Source organism: Myodes glareolus, chromosome 9 (assembly GCF_982192425.1).
Source record: "Myodes glareolus chromosome 9, mMyoGla1.1, whole genome shotgun sequence".
NCBI lineage: Eukaryota > Metazoa > Chordata > Mammalia > Rodentia > Cricetidae > Myodes > Myodes glareolus.
Window position 1 is genome coordinate 48,489,743 of NC_142034.1, and position 22,432 is coordinate 48,512,174.

The 22,432-nt window shown below is 51.2% G+C and overlaps 1 protein-coding gene across 4 annotated transcripts in view; it reads left to right on the forward strand.

The window, feature by feature from the left end:
* Positions 1–22,432, forward strand: part of Sgsm2 (small G protein signaling modulator 2) — a 38,872-nt gene that overhangs the window by 10,619 nt on the left and 5,821 nt on the right. Inside the window, exons 3-17 of one of the 4 annotated variants that reach the window (XM_087910318.1) lie at positions 8,459–8,621; positions 8,883–9,044; positions 9,339–9,406; positions 9,485–9,630; positions 9,887–10,021; positions 10,506–10,630; positions 10,940–11,007; positions 11,841–12,001; positions 12,152–12,278; positions 13,805–13,939; positions 17,622–17,775; positions 18,709–18,818; positions 18,901–19,046; positions 19,664–19,792; positions 20,062–20,244. In XM_087910318.1, the coding sequence (XP_087766444.1) occupies positions 8,459–8,621; positions 8,883–9,044; positions 9,339–9,406; positions 9,485–9,630; positions 9,887–10,021; positions 10,506–10,630; positions 10,940–11,007; positions 11,841–12,001; positions 12,152–12,278; positions 13,805–13,939; positions 17,622–17,775; positions 18,709–18,818; positions 18,901–19,046; positions 19,664–19,792; positions 20,062–20,244 (2,012 nt within the window). The remainder of the gene's footprint in view (positions 1–8,458; positions 8,622–8,882; positions 9,045–9,338; positions 9,407–9,484; positions 9,631–9,886; positions 10,022–10,505; positions 10,631–10,939; positions 11,008–11,840; positions 12,002–12,151; positions 12,279–13,804; positions 13,940–17,621; positions 17,776–18,708; positions 18,819–18,900; positions 19,047–19,663; positions 19,793–20,061; positions 20,245–22,432) is intronic. The other 3 variants (XM_087910319.1, XM_087910320.1, XM_087910321.1) reach the window with 3 other exon arrangements.

Genomic DNA, 22,432 nt, shown 5'->3' on the forward strand with positions numbered 1-22,432 from the left:
AGAGCTGTTTCTGCACAGAGTGACTCAGACTCCAGGCAGTTGCTAGCCTGGCTCTTTTCAGCAAAAGGAACTCCTTCCCTCCTGCATCCAGTGACTAGCCTATTCTCAGACTATCTAACTTTTGCTTTCTATCCAGAAACGAACAAGTCAGGTAGCTTTTCAGCTATGGTCAGGTAGAAAGGCAGATGTCCAGAGTAACTGGTTTCCTTCCCCCTGTGCTAGGGCACAGCCAAGGATACCTCCGCGGTTTGGTCCGTTGCTCTCTCCGGAGTCAGACAGACCAAGGTTTGCATGCTGGTTGTCTAACCCATAATCAGTTACTCGGTTTCATCTCTGAGCCAACCTGCAGAAGGTAGATTTGAGCACTGGAATAGCTAGAGGTGGATGGTTAGCTCAGTGGTTAAACTCAAGATAAACAACAACAACAACAAGCCTTGCAGGTGACACATGTAACGTGGTGTCCAGGGGCACCTGATTCTTGAACCGTGTCTGGAAATCCTCTTAGAAATCCATGCTTCTGGCAATCCGGGACATCTAGACAGTCGAGGAAATCTGAAATCTGGGAATTCAGGGATTTGGATTGTATTAAGTAATCGTTATTAGGGCCAGACATTATGATGCACACTTATGACCCTAGCACCCAGGTGGGGACGGTAGAAACAGGGACTGCTGCAAGTTCGAGGCCATCCCAGTCAACATAAGTTCTAGGCTAGCCAGGGTAACACTGGCTCCAAAAAGAAAGAGAAAAAGTGTTTATTATTGTAGGTTCAATAAAGGCATATGTACATGGGTCAAGAGTCTAAAAGTTACCTTAAATAATCCAAAAATCGGAAAAAATTGTTTGCTTATGGTTTAGCTGAAACAAAATTTGGCTGTGACCTGTTAATTATTAAATGGGCAATGGGTATATTGGGGATTGTTATTTCATCCTCCTGCCTTTTGTGTATGCTTGAAATTTCCCTCAACAAGTTGATTTTCTAAAGAGAAGGACAAGCTGGTATGTGGAGTTCAGTGTTTGAACCCACATCTGTCATGGTCCAAAGTCTATGTTGCACCGAGGTTGGTTGGTGTGCCCAGGGGCGGAGGTGGTACCCAGGAGTGGAATCAGGAGGAATCGGGATTGGGACACTTTAGAGAAGTTGCCTTTGTAGGGTCACAGCTAAAGTCATCTGACCGGGAGATGGTGGGTCTCTTGCCAGCCTTTGTGCATGGAGGAAGAGGCCGTCTCTCATCTGCTTCACCCGGAAGCTACAGTATCCCTGCAGGTCAGAGAAAATGACTGTGTGTGGCTGATTTCCCTCCCGTAGTTCCAGAATGAGACCAGAGTCCATAGGGGAATGTTGCTCTCTTCTTTGGGGAGTTGAGCAAAGCTGAAAGCACCCAGAGTTGAAGTAAAGTCAGTACCACCTTGCAAGCTGAGAGAAAATGTGTCCCAAATACAGTGGGAATATTCACTGTGAGTGCAGCCATTACCAAACCCGGGGTAGAAATAGGAAGTCAGAGATACAGGAAGTAGGGAGAAGAGAGGCCCATGGTGCCTGGGGAAGCCTTTCTCCTCTTCCTACTTCATGGGCAGCAAAACTCTAACTTCTGGCAGCTCCAGAGTTCCACTAGGAAGAGCCTCCCCTCTTTCCCTCCTCTTCCAGCCAGGCAGCTCCACCTGTCCCCCACTGTTCACAAGCCTGAACAAGTAGTCCCAAAACTCTGCCCTGAGTGTTGCTGCCACAGCCCCAGTGTAACATGAGGGGGGCCGGCTTGTTTGTGTTTTTCTGTCCTGCCCGGCACCCCAGCTGTTTAGTCCCAGAGAAAATTCACACAAAGGACTCCGTAAGTTATAAAGCTGATTGGCCCATTAGATCTAGCCTCTTATTAGCTAACGCTTACATCTTGATTAACCCATTTTTCTGATCTATGTTAGCCATGTGGCGCAGTACCTTTTTCAGTGGGGCAGCTCACATCCTGCTGCTTCGGTGATCTGGGCAGGAGTGGGAGGAATCAACTTCCTCCTTCCCAGAATTCTCCTGCTCTCCTTGCATCATTTTCACTTCCTGTCTGGTTTTCCCGCCTACACCTCCTGCCTGGCCAATCAGCATTTATTTAAAACATGATTGACAGAATACAGACAATTCTCCCACACCACCCCAGGACCAAATTGAATCACCTGTGGATGACTGCTCTACCCACACTTTTCCTCCCTCCGGTTCTCTATGGCAACTACAACCCAACTCTCCCACTGTGCAGATGGCATTAGGGAGAAAGGTGAAACTGAGCCAAAGGTGGTGTGCCAGCTACTCGCCAAACTCGCCTTCCCATCCTCAACTCCTCCTGGTCCTTAGGCCGCTTCCTGCCACGCTGTGTAACTGTGAGTGCTACCCCCGTCCCCCCACCCTAGCCCAAGTGCACTAGCCCTCTGAAAGCCTTTAGTACGTCCCACAGTGGCCAGGACTTTCACCTGCTGAGCAGAGCTGTGACTGCAGCTATATATGCACCTGAGACACAATGTGGACTGGTAGATTTTCCTGGCATCCTTCCTGTTTCTGAGGCCCCTTGCCCAGCCACTGACATAGTGTCTGTCATTTTTGTGAGCTCCTGAGATAGTCAGGCTAGTCATATCACTTAGCGTTGGTTCTCTGGCTCCTGCCAAGTTCAGGTTACCTGCTGCTGCCCTAGCAAGTACTGGCTAAGCACGAGGAAGCAAACCATTTGGAGCTGGTAAAAGAGTGGGTACTATGGACCAATCAGCCATTCTGGGGTTGATTTTCTCCCAGCCTGGAGCAGGCCTCCAGCATCACCTCATTTGAGGAACCCTATTCATCATCATCGTCGTCGTTGTCTTGAACTGTTAATGTATCTGTCCGCTAATGAAAGCCAGGCTAAGAGCAGAGCTCTCCGTAGCTTACTCCTTCCCTGCACCGTTCACCACTTCCCACACAGGGCACCTTTGGTTGTGTGTGTGCCCATCTAGAGGGCTTTTGTTATTGTTTTTAAATCCTGATAGCAATGTGAGCTAAGCATGGTGGCACACACCTATAATCTCAGCACTTGGGAAGTAGAAGCAGGGGGATCAGAAGTTCAGGGACATTTAGGCTACCTCAGAACAAAAGTATCTAACCTTTGCCCATCCCACCCCTTTTATTTTAACTCACACTGAAACTCACTTCTGTAGCCCAGGTTGGCCTTGAGCTTGTGTCAGTTGTCCTGCCTCTGCCTCCCAAGTGCTAGACAGTATAGGCATGGGCCACCATACCTGGCTCCACCCCCCTTTTTGTGATCAAATGGTGCCATGCAATGATACCACCCTACACCTTGGTTTTGGAATTTTCCCATTAGTTCCTAGAGAGCATGTTATTGTTTCTTAGAGCTGCACACTGCTCTCCTGTGTGAACAAACCATATTTACTTAGCCTGACCCCTGTTGATGGACACATGGGTGGTTTCCAGTTCTTTGCTGTTATAACTACCTGTACCCTTACATCAATAGGAAAAACTCTGGAAGAGGGGTTGCTGAGTCAAAGGTTATCTGTTCCTTTTATGGAAAGTGCCATAGGAGTGACATCGTCTAACCCTCCCACCAGCAACACAGTAGCAATATACCTAGCTTCCAGCATCCCTTCATCTTTGTAGTCACTGGCCACCCAGCAGATCTCCATTCTGCATTACAGCCCAGGCAGGGTAAACTTTCCACCCTCCTGCCCTAGTCTCCTGGGCAGCAGGATTCCAGGCTGGTGCCACCAGATCTGACCCAATGTTTCCACTCTGTAAATGGCCACTTGCAATGGTTAGATCTAGGTATGTGGCCGTTGAGACCAAGACCAATAGGCTCCATTAGCAATATGCTGTACAGCCCCAGGTAGCATTTTCTAAGCTCCATAACTTTTAAGGACCTGAGGAGCTTCTCAGGCTTGTCCAGCCTGTAGTCCTTAGCTTCCTTAGGACAGTATCAGACTTCAGTGAGTGTTCTCAGCAAGATGCTAGAGTTAAATTTAGCTGTACTTCTGCTCTCTCTAAGCTTTCCTCAGGGTGACAGGATGGATGACAATGGAGAAGTCTCTCTGGGATCATCTGACCAGACTCTAAAAGCCACCGAAGATGAAGCTAGTGAGAGGGTCATGCCTGTCAAGTCACAGCTCCCTCTCTAACTCTGTTTGTGTCCTTTTATTTTTTTAATTTTGTATGTTTCCCCCCCCTTAGATTTTTATGTTTTTTATTTTCTATTTTTGTTTTAATTTATTTATTCAATCCTTTCTATCTTGGGATTTATTCATTTCTCAAATGAAATGAGCCAAAAGATGCCAGGACTGTCACCTTATGGTATATCCACACGATGCTGGGATTCACTGAGACAAAGGGCCCTAAAGTCTCCATGGTTGAATGCCCAGAGCTCAGACTTTGCAGGGGGACTGCCTTACAGCTTGGTACTTTAGCCCTGTGATGATCTGTGTGACCCCTACAAGACAGTGTTGGCAGGTTCCGGGCAGTGAGGACCTGGGGTTGTCTGATGTCTTTGTGCATGAGATTGCACGGGTCTTTACCTGAACTTTGCCCCAGGGGAATGGGGCTTCGCAGTGCCCTATTCAGTCTGTCTGTAAAAGGCCTTCCCTGGGGAGCAATTTCAGAACAAGATAGAATCTTGAGTTTCTACTCAACTCAAAAGTCTCAGAGTGTGGGGCCAGCAGGATGACTCAGCAGGTAAATATCTGCACTTCCTAGTCTGATTGTGACGATTGCAAGTTGTTCTCTGACCACCACACACATTAAATAAATATAAAAAATAGGGAGTTTTTTGTTGTTGTTTTTTGTTTTCTTTTTTAGAGACAGGGTCTTACTACTTAACCCTGACTGACCATGGAACTCACTATATAGACCAGGTTGGCCTTGAATCAGATTTTGCCTGCCCTGGCCTCTCGAATGCTGGGATTAAAGACTGTGACCTTGCTGGGCTAAATAAACAAATAAATAAACTTAAGAACCAGAGCAAAGATTCTTAATCCTTTTGGAGTCTGGACCCTCTTTTAGAAGCTGAAAGTCATTGATTCCATACCCGGGGCACAGGGGCACTTAAGCATTGTAAGACAAACCAGAAATTTACATTCAAATTATACATAATTTCAATGCATTTTTGGAGCCCAAGAAACCTCTCCACAAGCCCCTTCAGGTAATAGTTCTCTGTTATGATCATTATTATTTTGCCTTCATGCTGCACACAATCACGTTTTCATCTCTGCCATGAGAATGGGGAAGGATACTCTAGTTCATTGATGAGGGAGCATATGGAACTAGGCCAAGAACACCTGGCCTCACAGGTCCCTGAAGACTGTCAGGGTGAGAGGGATTCCTCCTTCCCCAGACATGGCTTGGCAGTTTGCCTGAGTTTCCCAGAAGGAATTCAGGAGCCACGGTGAGAACCAGGCGATGGGCGTGCTGTTTGGGCTTTCCTCAGCAATCCCTCCTTGTGATAATTGCTGAGCTCTGCTTCTGCTGGCTCTCAGGAGAACTTGTTCCTGTGCTGAAAGGCTGCTGGCAGGGCGGGCGATGCCAAGTGGGGTGGCTACTCCCCAGCTCCCAGCCTGGCTGTGTTTGCAGTGGCTTGGGGACGGTGGGAAGGCTAATAACTCATTATCCTCACAATTAGTAGCATCAGTGGGCACATGACTCCTGCAGGACTGGTGCTTATCTGCTGCCACTCCGTCTTCAACATCAGGAAATGGTGACTCCTCCCACAAACAGATCTGTAGCTGCAGCAGCCCCAGATTGAAAGACTGAGGCTGGGGAACACTTACCTGGACACCTCAGGGCCACACAAGATCCCAGAGAGCCGGGTTAGCCGTGAGGTGGAGCACGTGAACACTTAAGCCAGAGATTTCCTGTATGCTTGATACTTAAGTGACACCATGTCTCCATAAACATGTGCACAGATGTTGGACCACCCTGGGAAAGAAAAGATGTGCTTCTAAAACAAAGGCCTCCAAGACTGGAGCAAGAAGCCTGCCCATTTCCGACCCCTGGGTATTGTCACTGAGCCAGCAGAAGTCCCCAGTGCCCCCTCCCTTCTTGACTCCAGTCCAAGAGAAAGACAAACAAAAATCCTTTATAGGAAAACAGTAACTTCCTATTAGCTGCTGAATTGAAGATAGAAAAACAGGTGAAAATATCAGTTTGAGAAGTAATTATTTGCCACACGTGGTGCATGCCTGTAATACCAGCACTTGGGCAGTGGGGGCAGGAAGATCTCAGAGTTCAAAGCCAGACTCTGCTACTTAGCAAATTTGAGAAAAAATCTGGGCTCCATGAGACTTTACCTTTAAATTAAATTAGTAGTTATTTCCTGAGTCTAAGTTTCATGTCCTGATTGTGCTAATCAAAACAATTTTGGGAGCCAGGCTGTGGTGGCACACACCTTTAATCCAGCACTTGGGAGACAGAGGCAGGCAGATCTCTGTGAGACCAGTCTGATCTACAGAGTTCCAGGACAGGTTCAAAAAGCTACAGAGAAACCCTGTCTCGAAAAACAAAAACAAACAAACAAAAAACAAACAAAATCAATCAAGTGCTAGGAGCACTTGATGTGCAGGCAGGAGGACCAGAGTTTGGATCCCAGCACTGATGTAACTAGCCAGGCATTCTGAATGTGTTTGTAGCCCATCTCTAAGCCAGTGGAGTGAGGAGAATAGTTTTCAGCCTAGTCTAGTGTCTTAGGTAGGGTTTCTATTACTGTGAAGATACACTGTGGCCATGGCAACTCTTATAAAGGAAAACATTTAATTGAGGGCTGGCTTACAGTTCAGAGGTTTGGTCTGTTGTCATGTTGGGAAGCATGGCAGCATGCAGGTAGACATGGTGCTGGAGAATTAGCTGAGAAACAGCAGGAAGAGAGAGGGACACTGGCCTGGCTTGAGCATCTGAAACCTCAAAGCCTGCCCCCAACAAGACCACACCTTCTAATAGTGCCACTCCCTGTGAGCCTATGGGGGGGGGTGCATTTTCATTCAAACCAGCACATCTAGAAAACATAAGCCTTGAGTTCAGGGAGAAACCGTGTCTCAGGAATAGGTGAAGAGGGATGGAGGAGGGCACCATCTTCCGCTTAGGGCTTCAGCACAGGTGTACATGCTCCAGCTAAGAAACTCTTAAAAGAAAACCTTGACAGAGCCTCAGTTCCCCCATCAAAGAAAGCATCACTTTCACCCACCTATGGGGCAACCCATGGTCCTCGGATGCATCCAGGTCCTACCACCCTGACTCTTACTGGCTATCAAACAACCTTTGAACAGGGAGGGTGAGGAGTCAGGAACAGACATGGGCTTGTGCCTCCCCAGAGTCAGACCGTGGGTAAGGAGGTGGTTTCCACATGCCATCTCATGTGTCATCATGCCAGTCCTAAGAAGTCTACCCCATTGCACAAGTGACAAAGCGGAGGCTTAGAGCATGAGGTCAGATACCAGGTCTCCCAGAAACATGGAGTCACTATGCCAGTCTTAGACCCTAGGCTGTCTACCTCTCTGTCCCCAGTACTGCTTAGTTTGGCTTCAGTAATGGCCAGGCACCGTCTACCACACATGTGCGCCACTGCTTTTAGAATCTGTACATGCCAAGGCCAACTCTTTACTTTTCCCTGCCAAGCCTTCTTTCCTTCCTCTGGGGTCTTGGTGGTAAGCAGGATCCAGAGGGAGAGATTAAGCGTGGCCCCTGAAAACATGAATGAATTAAGGGGAGTCCTTCAAGTGCTGAAGAGAGAAAAATCTCTTACTCTCAGCTGTGCTCATAAATAATCAAGAGGCTTCTGGGAGAGCAGAGCTTCATCAATATTTCAGCTTCCTCAGAGCCTTGTTCCTTAGCAACCACGTCACCATGCTCTCAGGAAGGGCTGCTGGGCCATGTGCGCTCTGCATCCTCTTCCTGTAGGTGCTGTCTCTGCCCTTGTGGTCAGGTGGAGACATTCATGTCTGCTCTGGTGAGCAGCTTTGCTCCTCACAGCCCACTGGGATGACACTGCATACCGAAGGCATGTGTGCACCAGGCAAGGGAGAGAAGCAGCTTGGCACATGCGTGACAGCTTTACAAGTCCACCATGGGCTTGGGGGCAGGACAGGATGGAAAGCTTTGGGGGGAGGTCAAGATATATTTCTTTGTCCTATCCTACCCCTACTTCCAGCACAATTCAAAGCTTGCCCCAGCCCCTGCCTCTCCACAGGCATACTGTGGTTCCAAGGCAAAAGGGATTTCTCCTTCCTCAGATGGGTTAACACTTTATCCAAGTTTACCAGAAGGGATTCAAGAGGCACAGTGTGAACAAGGAGCTTGGCATGATGTTTGGGCTTCCCTCAGTGATAACTGCTGAGTTCTGCCTCCGCTAGCTCTCAAGAGAACTCATGTTTATGCTAAAAGGCTGCTGGGAGAGTGGAGGCCAGGGAGGGTGACCTATAACACAGGTTTAGATACTGTTTGACTTTGTGGCCCAGGTGCTGTGGAGGCTTGCCTCCTGCATCAGCTAAGACGCCGTGCCGCTGGTTTCCTGCGCAGTGACAAGATGGCAGCCCTGTTCACCAAAGTGGGGAAGACATGCCCCGTGGCTGGAGAGATTTGCCACAAGGTGCAGGAGCTACAGCAACAAGCAGAGGGCAGGTGAGGCTGAGCCAGCCCCTCCCAACATCCTTTCTACTCTATCTTTGGCATTTACTGTTTTCCGGACAGCCTGCCTAAAGGGTGGCTTCCTGGCTTCGAGAAGCCAGCCTGAGAGTGGGGGTTGGCCCTTTGCAGATTCCATATCCTGTCTCCCCACTTCAACTCCTTATCTCAGCCCATGCATGCTGAACTCCTGTCCTCACTTCAGAGCCACCACACTGGGGCCTGTGCTTCTGAAACCTCCCCCTCTTCTTTTTGCAGGAAACCCTCAGGAGGCAGCCAAGAAGCCCTTCGGAAACAGGGCTCAACCAGCGGGAAGGCCCCAGCTCTCAGCCCACAGGCCTTGAAACACATATGGGTACGCACAGCACTCATGGAGAAAGTTCTGGACAGGGTTGTACAGTACCTGGCCGAAAACTGCAGGTGACTGCCTACCCCCCCCCCCGCATTGGTCCTTTCCTTGGTCCACCTCAGCCTCATCCCTCTACATTCTTAATAGTCCATGGCAGTCTGGAGGCATGCCTCCAGCCCTCTTTTGGCACCCCAAGAATTTAGACCTCGCCAAGAACCCTACAACACTTCATCCTATTGACTCATCCTTTTTCGGTGACTGACATTAATCTGATCTCTGGGCATGCTTCTCCTGCCTGAGCTTGACTACCCTGGCCTGAGTCCAGGAGCCCTGGTAGTCACCCTGTCTCTGTCTCCTCTTGGCAGCAAGTACTATGAGAAGGAAGCATTATTGGCAGACCCTGTGTTTGGCCCAGTCCTGGCCTGTCTCCTAGGTGAGCCTGTGTTGGTCAACTGGGTGAGGAGTGGATGATGAAAGAGCCCCAGCTGATTAACCATCCCTGTCTCCATAGTGGGACCCTGTGCCTTGGAATACACAAAGCTCAAGACAGCTGATCACTACTGGACTGACCCCTCTGCTGACGAGCTAGTCCAGAGGCATCGTATCCGGGGTCCCGCTAATCGCCAGGACTCCCCAGCAAAGCGCCCTGCCCTGGGGGTTAGTATCCTTCCCCCACCTCTGTGTTCACTTCTCCCCTATGAGCCCCCCCCCCCCAGTAGTAACCACCTAAGAGAACTTTCTGTCTGTTCTAGGACTGGCATAAATGCCAGTAGCCCATGCCTCCTGTTGATTAGAGAGCAAAGGGTAGCAAAGAGTCAGCTAGAGAGAGCCATAGTGCATGGGAGACTGAAGATTCTCCAGCACTAAGACCGCTTTGCCAGGGTGGGACCTGAGCCGTGTCTTTTCCTGACAGATCCGGAAGCGCCACTCTAGTGGCGGTGCTTCAGAAGACCGGCTAGCTGCCTGTGCCCGAGAGTACGTGGAGTCCCTGCACCAGAACTCGAGAACTCGGCTGCTCTACGGCAAGAACAATGTATTGGTGCAGCCGGTAGGAATGCTTTGTGCCACCAGTCCTCGCTCACTGCCCTCTTTAGAAGTTCCAGAACCAGTTTCTTTGCTACAGAACTTGACCAGAGAGAAGGGAATGCCATCCTACCCATCCTATATTGTCATATGTCTCATGCCCAGCTTGGAGTTGGCAGGAGACAGGAATGACATCTGTTCTGGCTAGCTGAAATCCAGGCTGTCCAGGCCTAGAATGGCAGCCAGCAGGCAGGGTGAATGCCCAGCATGGGTGTGGCTGACCAGTGGCACACCTGGCACTCAGGCTGACAGGACAGAGCCAGTGGCACTAAGCCAACTGAGAAGAGACATTTAAACATAGCTTCTGTTCATCCTTGCTTTGCCCAGCCTCCAGCCCCAGGACTCCATTGCTGGCCTGATGTGTTCCCTCCTGGGCTCATTCTCATGGGCCATCCGGTAAGACTCTCAGGCCCATGTTGTCTGTTTTCTGGTGTATCTCTTCCCTATAGAAGGAGGACATGGAGGCGGTCCCTGGCTACCTCTCCCTGCACCAGTCTGCAGAGAACCTGACTCTGAAGTGGACTCCCAACCAACTCATGAACGGGACTCTTGGGGACTCAGAGCTAGAAAAGAGGTAAAGGTTTTACACATGCTCTCAGGAAGCAGGGCTTCCAGGGAAGGGGATGGCGAAACAAAGAAGGCTCCTCATTCAGGGCCAAGAGTTACAGGGAGAGGCTGCCTGAGTGATTCCCAAGCCCTTTGAGACTGAGCCACTCCTGGCCGTGGAGGGGTTGGCGCAAGCTGGGTGCTGCATGGCAAAGAGTTCCAGGCTCTGACTTAGAGGGACAGCACTGGCCTGTCTTTAACACAGTTCCAGGGGGTGATAGGATTGGTTGACAGAGGCGAGTCTAAGAGCATAGTAACACCTACGGTTCCTTTTCAGTGTGTACTGGGACTATGCCCTCGTGGTGCCCTTCAGTCAGATCGTCTGCATCCACTGCCACCAGCAAAGTGAGTCTGCTCGACCGAGGCCGAGAGGGGAGGGAGGGCCGGTGCCTCCTTGCTGTGCACTGCGCATTGGGTCTGTCAGACGTACTGTGTCTTTCCCAGTGTCCTTGTTTTGCAGTGTTGGGAATCAGATTCAGGGCACTATCCAGGCTAAGCATGTGTCCTACCACTGAGCATACTCCCAGCCCTCCCACTGTTCTTATTTTTCTATTTTTTAAATTATCTTTTAAAAACGTATGTGTATGGATGGTTCACCTACATGTATATATATGTACCATATGTATGCCTAGTGCCCATGGAGGCCAAAAGAGGGCATTGGGTCTCCAGAACTAAAATACAAATAGTTATGAGCAAACATATGGTTGCTAGGAACTGAACCTGAGTCTTCTGCAAAAGCAACAAACCACTAAACCAAACTCTTTGGTTGACCTCATTTGTTTGTTTTTTGTTCTTTGGTTTTTTTTGTTTGTTTTTTTTTGTTTTTTTGTTTTTTGTTTTTTGGACATTATTTAGTGTATGTATGTGCTTAAGTACATACATTCACACCTGCACCAAACACACATGGAGACCTGGGGACAGTTTGCAGGAGTCACCTCTCTCATGTGGGACCCCAGGGATGGGAATGAAGCTCAGATTGTTAGGTTTGCAGTGGGCACCTTTACCCACTGAACCCTCTGGCTGCCTCTGCTGTTCCTATGAGTGAAGCACCCAAGGCATGTTCTAGCCTGTCTACCCTCCTTCCTAGCCTGGGAAAACTCACCAGTCGGGCCAGGGTGATGGGTCGGGAGGTCTCAAGAAGGGCCCCAGCCTCACTTGCGGGCATTCACCCCCACCAGAGAGCGGTGGCACGCTTGTGCTGGTGAGCCAGGATGGCATCCAGAGGCCGCCACTGCACTTCCCACAGGGAGGACACCTGCTGTCCTTTCTGTCATGTCTGGAGAATGGGCTGCTGCCTCGTGGACAGCTTGAGCCCCCGCTGTGGACCCAGCAGGGAAAGGTACCTTGGCAGGGGAGGCTCTGGGTGCAGGGCTGGGTGAAGGAAGGCCTCCTCTCTTCCTTTCCAGCACACAGTTCTCAGGAACAGCTTTGGGTGGGAGCTTGGGTGGGACTGTGCGCTGGACAAGCTGACCACCCGCTCCCTCCACAGGGCAAGGTTTTCCCCAAGCTACGGAAACGCAGCAGCATACGGTCGGTTGACGTGGAGGAGCTCGGTGTAGGACGGGCCACAGACTATGTGTTCCGGATCATCTACCCTGGGCACAGGCACGAGCACAGTGAGTGTCCCCACTTCCCTGTGACGGATGCTCAGGGTGTGCGGAAGCACTGTGTCATTTGGGTCAGGCAGGTTAGGACAAGGGGTTCATCACTTACAGCCTCCCGCTGAACCTTGAATTTGCAGATCATCCCTGTCTTGTACCTAACTGTCTTCCCCCAAGTCACCCCGAGGCTCTCAGCTCAGCAGACCCAGGCATCACCATACAAGTTCCTTAGTCATATTTCATGCCATGATGCAGAAAGAAAGACTAGGAATATTAACAGAAGGTGGGAAGCTCTCCATTCCTCTCCAGCCACACCACCTTGCCTCGACAAGCCAGCCTGAGTACAGGCACTGTGCCACTGTGCAACTTGACACAAGTTCACTTCCAGCGCCAAAGCCCTCAAGCCAGCTCCTGATGCAGAAGCAGGGGCTGCATCTGAAGAGGGTGAAGCCTGGAGCTTGGATGCTGAGGACTGGGATCTGAGGTGGCTGGGCGCTAAGGTCCCCACAGTGCACCTGGGCCTCGGGGCATCTATGGCAAAGTACCTCCACATCGGTGCTCTTTCTGCTCGGTGACTCTACCACCTGTGCATTTCTCTGTATCAGACTTGCATGTCTTGAAGATGAGGGCAGGGAATCTGTCAGTCCACAGTGATTGTTGCCACCCAGGCCACCTACCCCTCCCTGCATTTCCTAACTTGTGCCAGGAAGTTGTCCGTAGTCACACGTCTTTGTTGATGGGCAGATACAGATCGCTGTAGCACAAATGGCCCAATAGGCTTGGAGGACCTGGGCTTGGGGGCCTCCATTCCTCCCAGATGTGCCAGACAAGAGACAGCGAGTTACAGCCTCGGTGCTGTGGACTGGCATTTCACCTCAGGCTTGGCTTGGTTTCGGTTTGCAGCCTGTCTCCCTCCTTCAGTTGGGACACGTCCATTCTGATCACATCACTGTAAGGCCCTCTTCCCTCCCTTCAGGGTGAGCCAGGCAGCAGGAGCTGAAACTCAGCTGAGTGACTCCCACTCCTCAAGGATGGCTCTGAGGGGACCCTGGAAGAATAAGGTTGAATTTATACTCTAAATGAGGGGCTTGCGGTTGTCTCTAAGTCACGTTCAGCCTGACCATGACAGCAGCTAAAGAAAGATCCATCTGGCCAGAGTTCTAGCTAGCCTTTATCAGGGCTGGTGATCTCCTAGGTACACACACACGAGTGCACACATGCACAAATACACACACACACACACACACACACACGCACGCACGCACGCACGCACGCACGCATGCACACACATACACACCTTCTGTTCTTCCTAGAGAGGACTCCTTCAAATAGTGGAGCTCTGTAGCCACCTCCTAGCCCTCAGCCTCTTGTCCTCTCCTGATAACCAGCAAAAGGTTCTTAGACCTCCCCGCCTCCACCCCCTCCCTCCTCAAGGCCCTGCAGGTTCTCCACACCTTTCACCTCCAGGAGGGCCGATGGTCTCTCCTGCCCAGAACTAGGGTCCTCATGCCTCTGCCTCTCTCGCTATTCTCTTTGAGCAGTCACTATTAACTACCACCACCTAGCGGCCAGCCGTGCGGCCTCGGTGGACGATGATGAGGAAGAGGAGGATAAACTACACGCGATGCTCTCAATGATCTGCTCGCGGAACCTCACAGCTCCCAATCTGATGAAAGGTTTTTATCCCTCCCCACCCCGACTCACTTCGTCCTCCACCCTGACCCCCTTGGGCCCACTTGCCCCCACTGCAAGGGCTCACACAGCAGTGTTGGCATTAGGGGGACTTGCACGCAGGACCACTTCCTTCTGTCACAAGATAGATCAGTGAGGACACAGGCAGGCCAGACAGGTACTGGCAAGAAGAGGGGATGTGCAGAGCAAATGGTTCTGATTGAGGAGAGCTGCTTTATACTGAGAGAGAAAGAGAGCACTGGGGAGGAGGGAGGAGGGCTGGCTCTCTGATGACCCACCGCTTGGGGGCCTGAATGGCTCTCAGAGCCGCTCCCTGTTCCTGCCAGTCACGCCGGCAGACGCCAGATGGTGGTCTGTCTTTCTTTTCTGCTGACAGGAGAGGCCAGCTGCCTCTATGCTTCTAACTCTGACTTAGCAAGACAGGATAAAGGTAGGAGCTGGACAGGTCAGGTGAGGGGTGAGGGTCATCATGAGAAGAGACCCCAAGGACTGGCCTTCCCAGCATGCATGAGGGCTACAGTGCTTTAGCATGAAGACCTGGTACTTGAGCATGAAGCTAGACATACTTAGCACGGTGGTCCAGGTACAGGCTCCCTGCAGCAACTTGAATTCCTGCCCCACATGCCCCTAGTTCACTGTATGGGTTTGAACAAGTATCTCAGCATCTCCAGGCTCAGTTTTCTCACTGGTGCTAGGTACCATGACAGTGATGTTACCTGTATGTCCTGTACTCTGGACCCCAACATCCATGGTGGCAGGGATCTCCTCCCCTGGAAACAGCACAGTACAGTATTGTCTCAGCGTTCATCTGCCCACCAAATTATTTTTTAACACAGATGTCTTGGTGAGGAGCCCCATTCTTTGAAAAACCATCAGCCAGGGTCCTATGAGGGCTAGAGAGACTCCAGGGAAGGCTGGACAGAGAAGCAGAGACTAGGCTAGCTCTTGGATACTATGGAGTTCTCCAGTCCCCACCGCGTCTATGCCACAAAGTTAATTGGTTCTCGCTCTTACAGAGGGAGCCTGATATATTACACTCCTTCCAGAGATGCTGTTCCTTCTAATTCTCTCCTTACACTTCTACAGAGTTCTGCTAAGGGGCACAGCCAAGTCACTCAACCAGTAATAATGCCTCCTATTCCTGCCAGCCAGGCCCATGGCTCAGAACACACCCAGCACCCCTCAGCCAATCCTGCCTGCTGCTCTTCTTCCTGCCACAGGTCTGCCTTCCTTCCCAGTCCTGTAGGCCGTGGAATACCCGACTCTTTAGGTTACTGACACACACACTTGCCACCTAGCTCTTTGCACCATGGACTTGAATAACGTAGCCTGTTTATGTGTTAACTGGCCTTGAGGAATATGGGACCATTGAACTCACTGCCCTGCAGACCGACCTCTTGGCAACAGAAAGGCCACTGATTGCTGGGTGGAGTGGCACACACACCTGTAATTGCAGCACTTTGTGGGTAGGGGAGGAGGGTCTAGGAGGTTAAGATCAGCCTTAGTTAGCTACATGAGTTTGAAGCTAACCCAGGCAACTTGAGATCTCAGAAGATAAACAAAGCCCACTGACTAGTATTAGGACTGAAGTGTCTAAGATCAAATTTCCAAGCTCATGGAGTTCAGAGGCCTTGGAAGTCATCTGGGTATCCTTTTGTAGAATTGAGGGACTAGATGAACCCACAGTGCTTGGGGGAGGGGTATAGGTATAGGGAAGTGGGGAGTAGGGATGGGAGCTCCCCTCTGCACTCCAGTCCATAATGACAACACTGTTGAGTTCTGCAGCCATTGCTTTTTCAGGCCTGCAACATGCTTGACTTGTGCATGTGATTCAAGTGACGGGGCGGCCAGGTCTCTTTCCTCCCCCTCCGTTTCCCGCTGCCCCCTACCGAGCAGAGATGCTGTTCACTCTAATTCTGCTCCAGGCCAGGCACCTTTCACTCGGAGTCCTAGGGGCTGTGGGGTTCACCCACCTTGAGTGTTTGCTTTATACTTTCCTCATGCTCAGAGGAGAGAGCAGAGTCAAAGCTGACCCAGCAGACCCCTGTCTAGCCTGCTGCCTCACCAGTCCCTCACCCGTCACCCCAGAGCTCCAGCCGTCTGCACTGGGTTGTCAGTATAGCGTGTGCAAAGCTGGCTGGTTCAGCTCCTTCCTGGAGAATTAAGGTGAAGAGCATTGACCCAGGAGATGTGCTTTGGTTGGGCCCAGCTTTCTGGGCATGAGCTTGTTTCCGTCTGTGCCCATCCCCCATCCTCTGCGCCTGTCATCATCCCTGCCTGCTGCCTGCTGCCTGCCTGCCTGGGCTGATTCCTCCCCACCCACCCACCTCTACCCCTACCCCTGGTTCCTCCCACAGCTGACTTCCTGCCTGCTGCAGGAGATGAGCTAGGTGCCCAGCCCTACTACCTGCTCTGTCCTCCCCTGCTCTTCCCGAAGTCTTCAGCATGGCTTGCAACCCCTCACTCCCAGAGCCGCAGCCCCCATACCAAGTATATTCCCTTAATTTACCTCCTGGTGGAGCTGAAGGGCCAGACGCTGACACAATCCTACCCGTGGGTCTGGGGGGACACGGCAGGGCAGCCCTTGAGGGGACTGGAGGGAAATCCGCTCAGCCCTCTCCACCAAGGCACACCCAGAGCTGGAGTCTGGCTATCCAAAATCACCAGGCCTAGGCCTGCAGACTGGGGAGTCAGGGTCTCTTGCCAGGTTTACTTAGAGAACCTTTGCTAAAAGACCTCAGCACACAGAGCTCCTCACCCCTCACTCTCCCTGCACCTCCCTCCCTCGAGGTGACACCAGTCTTTCTCTTCCCACGTTCACTGTGTTTCATCTCTGTGGCTCCTGGCGGATATTCATCCTGAACAGTTTTCTACCCCACTCTGGCCCTAAAAACTCTCAAGAGTCTTGACTCAGTTCTAATTTAGATCATCAGGGATGGCGGAGACAGTGCCATCTACAGACATAGAGACTCGCCCAAGGCTCTGTCTATGATGCTGCACATGGTCAGCTGTGACTGGTGTGTTGGATCACTGGGTTCATGTGCCCAGACACTACTTCCATCCTGCCAGCCCTGGGAAGTTCCCCTCCATTCCAGCTCACACAGAGCTGAGTGCCCTCAGAGCAGGCCTCGGGGTGTCTGGTTTGGGCAGGAAGCACTGTTCCTACTTAGCACAGGCCTCCAGATCTGGGATGGTTCAGGGCAATGAGACAGATAGCTTGAGGCTATTGGTTATTGATACTGAGGCTTCCAGATCCATTCCTGAGCGTCTGAGAGAGAAGCAGGCTGGGCCTTGAAAGGCCAGGGCTAACTGGCAGTATTTCTCTAGTGGAGGCCTTTGCTCTTCTTGCCTTTCCTCTGGGAAAGCATGTGTTCTCTGGTATTGATGGAGGTGGGTACGCAATCACCCACAACTCAGTCCAAGTATTCCATTACATGGAAAAAGCCACCTTCTGTCTTCTCCAGGCTAGGGGAAGCTGGACAGTGTCAGGTACCCTCACCCTCCCACTATCTCCATCCCTGGGTGCTCAACCAGGCAGGCACCACCTTGTGAATTTCCACCGATGGGTGATTTCATCTGCAGCTCTGGGCAGAGGTGGGCATGCTGCAAGGGCACTTGTGGGAGGAAGCCTGCCAAGCATTGACCTTGGTCCCTTCCTGCCCTCAGATGCTGGTGACATGATTGAGATGCAGGGTTTTGGACCCAGCCTGACAGCCTGGCACCTAGAGCCGCTGTGTAGCCAGGGCTCCTCCTGCCTTTCCTGCTCCTCCAGTAGCTCCCCATATGCAACCCCCAGTCATTGCAGCTGTGTTCCTGACAGGTGAGTGGGAAGGACGGGAAGTAGCCTCCTGTTAATGCATAGCCACGTGTAGCCCCCTGGCCTTACAAGCTCCTCCACTGGCATGTCAGGGCAGCCTCTTTAAATTGGACAGACCTGGATTCAGATCTTATTATGTTACCTGCATCACGTCAGCAAGTTGCTGAGTCTCTGTGAGCCTCTGTCTTTCCTTTTTGTTTTGTTTGAGACAGGATCTCACCGCGTAGCTCTGACTGTCCTGGAACTCACTATGTAGACCAGGTTGGCCTTGAACTCAGAGATCCACCTGCCTCTGCCTCCTGAGTGCTGGGATTAAAGACGTGGACCACCACTGCCAGGCCACTTCTCTGTTTCTAAACCTCTGTTTTCTCCCCTGAAAAATGGGGTGATGACACCTCTTTCCTAAAGCAGGGGAGGACCATGTGACTGTCCAAGGTTGTACCTCCATGTAATAGATACCATGTTCCACTCACCTTCCTGTTATGGACATAGTCCCACTGTCAGGCTGTGTGTCTGGGAACACTTAGTACTACCCTGTATGAAGCAACATGGGAACACTTTGGGCCCATTGACTGAATATTCCCCTTCACTTTTAACCTGCCATTTCTGGGGATCCTGAAGCGTCTCCATTTATACATAAGGGTATCAAGATTCACTGGAGTGCCGAGTGGTAGTGGCACAAACCTTTTAATCCCAGAATTCAGGAGGCAGAGGCAGGCGAATCTCTGTGAGTTGGAGGCCATCCTGGTCCCATCTACAGAGCAAGTTCCAAGACAGCCAGGGATACACAGAATAATCCTGTCTTGGAAAGAAAAAAAAAGAGTCACTGGAGCAAAGTTACAGTCGAGGCCCCCAATAGCAACATGAAGGATGGCTGGCAGGGTGGGAGCCAGTCTTGTACTGCCAAGCTATACACCCTACTCTCCACACACACAGCTCCTGCACAGTGCCAGCCCCCTCTGAGCCAGGATGTTTCCACAGGTTGCCCATCAGGCTGCTGTGTGAGAACATGAAGAGGCAGATTGTGTCCCGGGCCTTCTATGGCTGTGAGTGTGTGGCGAGGTGGGGCTCTGAGGGGCTGGGGGTGGGGAAGCATCTCAGTCACAGCCTTCTTCTTGCCCGTTGTAGGGCTGGCCTACTGTCGCCACCTGTCCACAGTGAGGACCCACCTGTCAGCACTGGTGCATCACAACATTATCCCACCAGACAGGCCCCCCGGGGCCTCAGGTGGCCTTACCAAGGATGTGTGGAGCAAGTATCAGAAGGACAAAAAGGTGCAAACCGGGCTTCCAAGGGCAGAGGCATGGGGCGGGGACTAGGGAGGCAACAGTTACCTGTAGCTGTCTGCTCCAAACTGAATGGTCATTTGAGGTAAAACATGGTATGGGTCGGGCGGTGGTGGCACACGCCTTTAATTCCAGCACTCAGGAGGCAGAGGAAGGTGATCTCTGTGAGTTCAAGGCTAGTCTGGTCTACCAGTCCAGTTCCAGGACTGGTTCCACAGCTACTGAGAAACCCTGTTTCGGGCGGGGAGGGGGGAACAAGCTGCAATAGGGAGTTGACGGGCAGGCAAGACTGCTGCCACGGGCTGACATGCACCGGAGATGTGTGGCTGATCTCATCTGAATGGGGAGGGACTGCGCTGGGAATTCAATCGACTTCCATATTGATCTGAGATTTGATAAGCTTTGTTCTACCCTGTGAGGAAGACGGTGAGACAAGATCTCTTATAGCTATAACCACAGAACAAGAGAATATGGCTGCCCCAAGCAGGGTGTGCCTGGGCTCAGTAAAGCCACTAAAGCCCAGGTCCAGCTCTCCCTGGGATGTGGCTTGGCTACTGGGCCACAGTAACTGGAGGCTGCATAGTCTTTACCTCTGACTCCCTCAGAACTACAAGGAGCTGGAGCTTCTGCGGCAGGTGTACTATGGTGGTGTGGAGCATGAGATTCGCAAAGACGTCTGGCCCTTCCTGCTTGGCCACTACAGATTTGGCATGAGCAAGAAGGAGATGGAGCAGGTAAGGGAGCCTGCTCCAATGGAGCCAAGGAACTAGCAGCTGGGCAAGTGACCCCAGAGAGGGAGCCTCAGAAGTCTCAGCCCCTCCTAGCTAGAAACAGCAGAGGAAGATGGTAGCGGAGCAGCCCCATGGCCCTCATGTGAGGGCCTGCTCCAGGCCAGCCATCCCACCTTCTGCGTCCCCTCTAAGCCGAATTCCAGTGCTTACCCAGCCCGGGGGAGGAGCCCTTTGGGCACCTCCCCTCATGGTCATGGTGTCATTGAGCACAGGTGGATGCAGCTGTGGCAGCAAGGTACCAGCAGGTGCTGGCAGAGTGGAAGGCCTGCGAGGTGGTGGTGAGGCAGCGGGAGCGGGAGGCTCATCCAGCCACGCTCACTAAGTTCTCCTCGGGCAGCAGCATCGACAGCCACGTGCAGCGCCTGGTGCACCGAGATTCCACCATCAGCAATGATGTGAGCCAGACTGAGGGAAGGGCTTGGTGGGGAGGGCTAGTGGGACCCACGGATCTCTCAGGCACTAGGGTCCTGAGCATGGGGCTATCCTCCAATACTGGCAGTTGAGTCCTGGGCAAAGACTTCAGGTGTCAGTGCTTCAAAATTTCAGCTAAAGAATGGGCAACTTCTGGTACTTTCACACCAATAAACAAATCATTGCTTTGTGCTGCATTTGAACAGTAGGGGGAAGTGGGCCTCCTGGAGTTTGGGGAAGCTTCTCTCTCCTTGAAGAGAAAGTAGTCATGGGTTCCCACGAGTTCCAGTACTGCATCTGCTCCTGGTGAGATCAGTGTCTCGCAGCTAGAGCATCCCATATCTGGCCTCTATTTCCAGACTTCTCCATTCCTATGCCTCTGATTGGAGAGGCTTTATGGAATGTTACTGGCCGAAGAACAGAGGAGCGCTTAGAGAGCCATTGTTGTCCACTGGCAGGGTCCTTTCTCTGCAGTTTTCTATCACCCTGTAGAAGTAACTGTGCAGAGTTGGCGATGCTCATGGAACACTCATCTGCCCTGAGAACAGCAGGCAGTAACTGAGCCCACTGCTGCCGCTCCACCCAGATTTGAATTTCTTTTTCCTTTTTCTTTTTCTTCCTTCCTTCTTTCCTCTCCCCAGCCCCTTCTATCTCAACTGGCCTTAGCTGTCCTCCTGCCTCAGCCTCCTTAGCTGGGATTACAGGCATGCTCTGCCTGTATATTCAAGTATTTATTTATTATTGAGTCAGGGCCTCACTTTGGAGTTCTGAAACTCACTATTGTAGACCATATTAGCCTTGAACTCATAGAGATCCACCTGCCTCTGCCTCCTAAGTGTTGGGATTAAAGTTGTGTACAATGCCCAGCCCATAAGTGGCTCTGTTTTTAAATTTTACTTATTTTTATGAGTATGAATGTTTTACCTGCACATATGTCTATGTACCACACGTGTGCCTGGTGCCTGTGGAGGTCAGAAGAGGGCATCAGATTCCCCAGAACTGGAGTTACGGATGATCAAGAACACCATGTGGGTACTAAGAATCCACCCAAATCCTCTGAAGAGCAGCCAGTGCTCTTAACTGCTGAGCATCTCTCCGACCACCATTTTGTGGCTTTCCCCCCCTTCAAAACTGTCTTTTTCCAAACTACGACATATAAGTGTGTAGATGTCATGGTAAAACCCATCACTTTTTATGCTAAACTAACAAATTACCATGTAAAGACCAGGCTTGCTGTCGCACATCTGAGATCTCAGGACTCTAGAGGCAGAAGTAGTTGGATCAGGTAAGGGCCATCCTGGGTTACCTAAGTCCCTATTTCAAAGAGAGAGAGAGAGAAGGTGTCTTTAGATAGTTTGTTCTTGATATTTTACTAATTATGAATGTTAACAGGAAATATAAGGTAGAGCAGGACTTAAGAATATAACTCCAGCCAGAGAGATGACTTGGCAGTTAAGAGCACTGGCTACTCTTCCAGAGTTCCTGGGTTCAATTCCCAGCACCCACATGACTGTTCATAACCACCTGTGACTCCAGTTCCAGGGCATCTGATGCCCTCTTCTGGCCTCCATGGGCACTGCATACATGTGATGCACAGACATTCACGTGGACAAAACACCCAATAAACATTTCTTTAAATGTCTAAATTAACAAGACACCCACTCCTCCCATGCACTATTCTTAAGCCCTTGGTTGTGAGCAGGCTTTGTACTCTGGCTTTTGTAAAAGCCTGCAGGTGGCAGGTGAGATGGCTCAGATGGTGTCAGCACTTTCTGCACAAGTCTGATGACCTGAGTTTGATCCCTGAAAGGAGATATTGACTCCATACAATTGTCGTGTAGCATTGTATGCACTGTGGCACAGGTAGCACCCCACCACACCCACCACACACACACAGTAATAACATGCAGCACCCCCCAACACTCACCATACACACTAATAACATGCAGCCCCACCCCCCATACTCACCATACACACAGTAATAACAGGCAGCCCCACCCCCCACACCCACCATACACACACAGTAATAACAAGTCCATAAACCTAAGGCTGAGCCTGTCATGGTGCTGTGCTCCAGTGAGCACAGAGTGTGGCTTTGAAGAGGGCACTGGTGGGGCTACCGGGTCTCACAAGTATGCCTTTACCCAGTGTTCCAGATGTCTTACCCAGAGT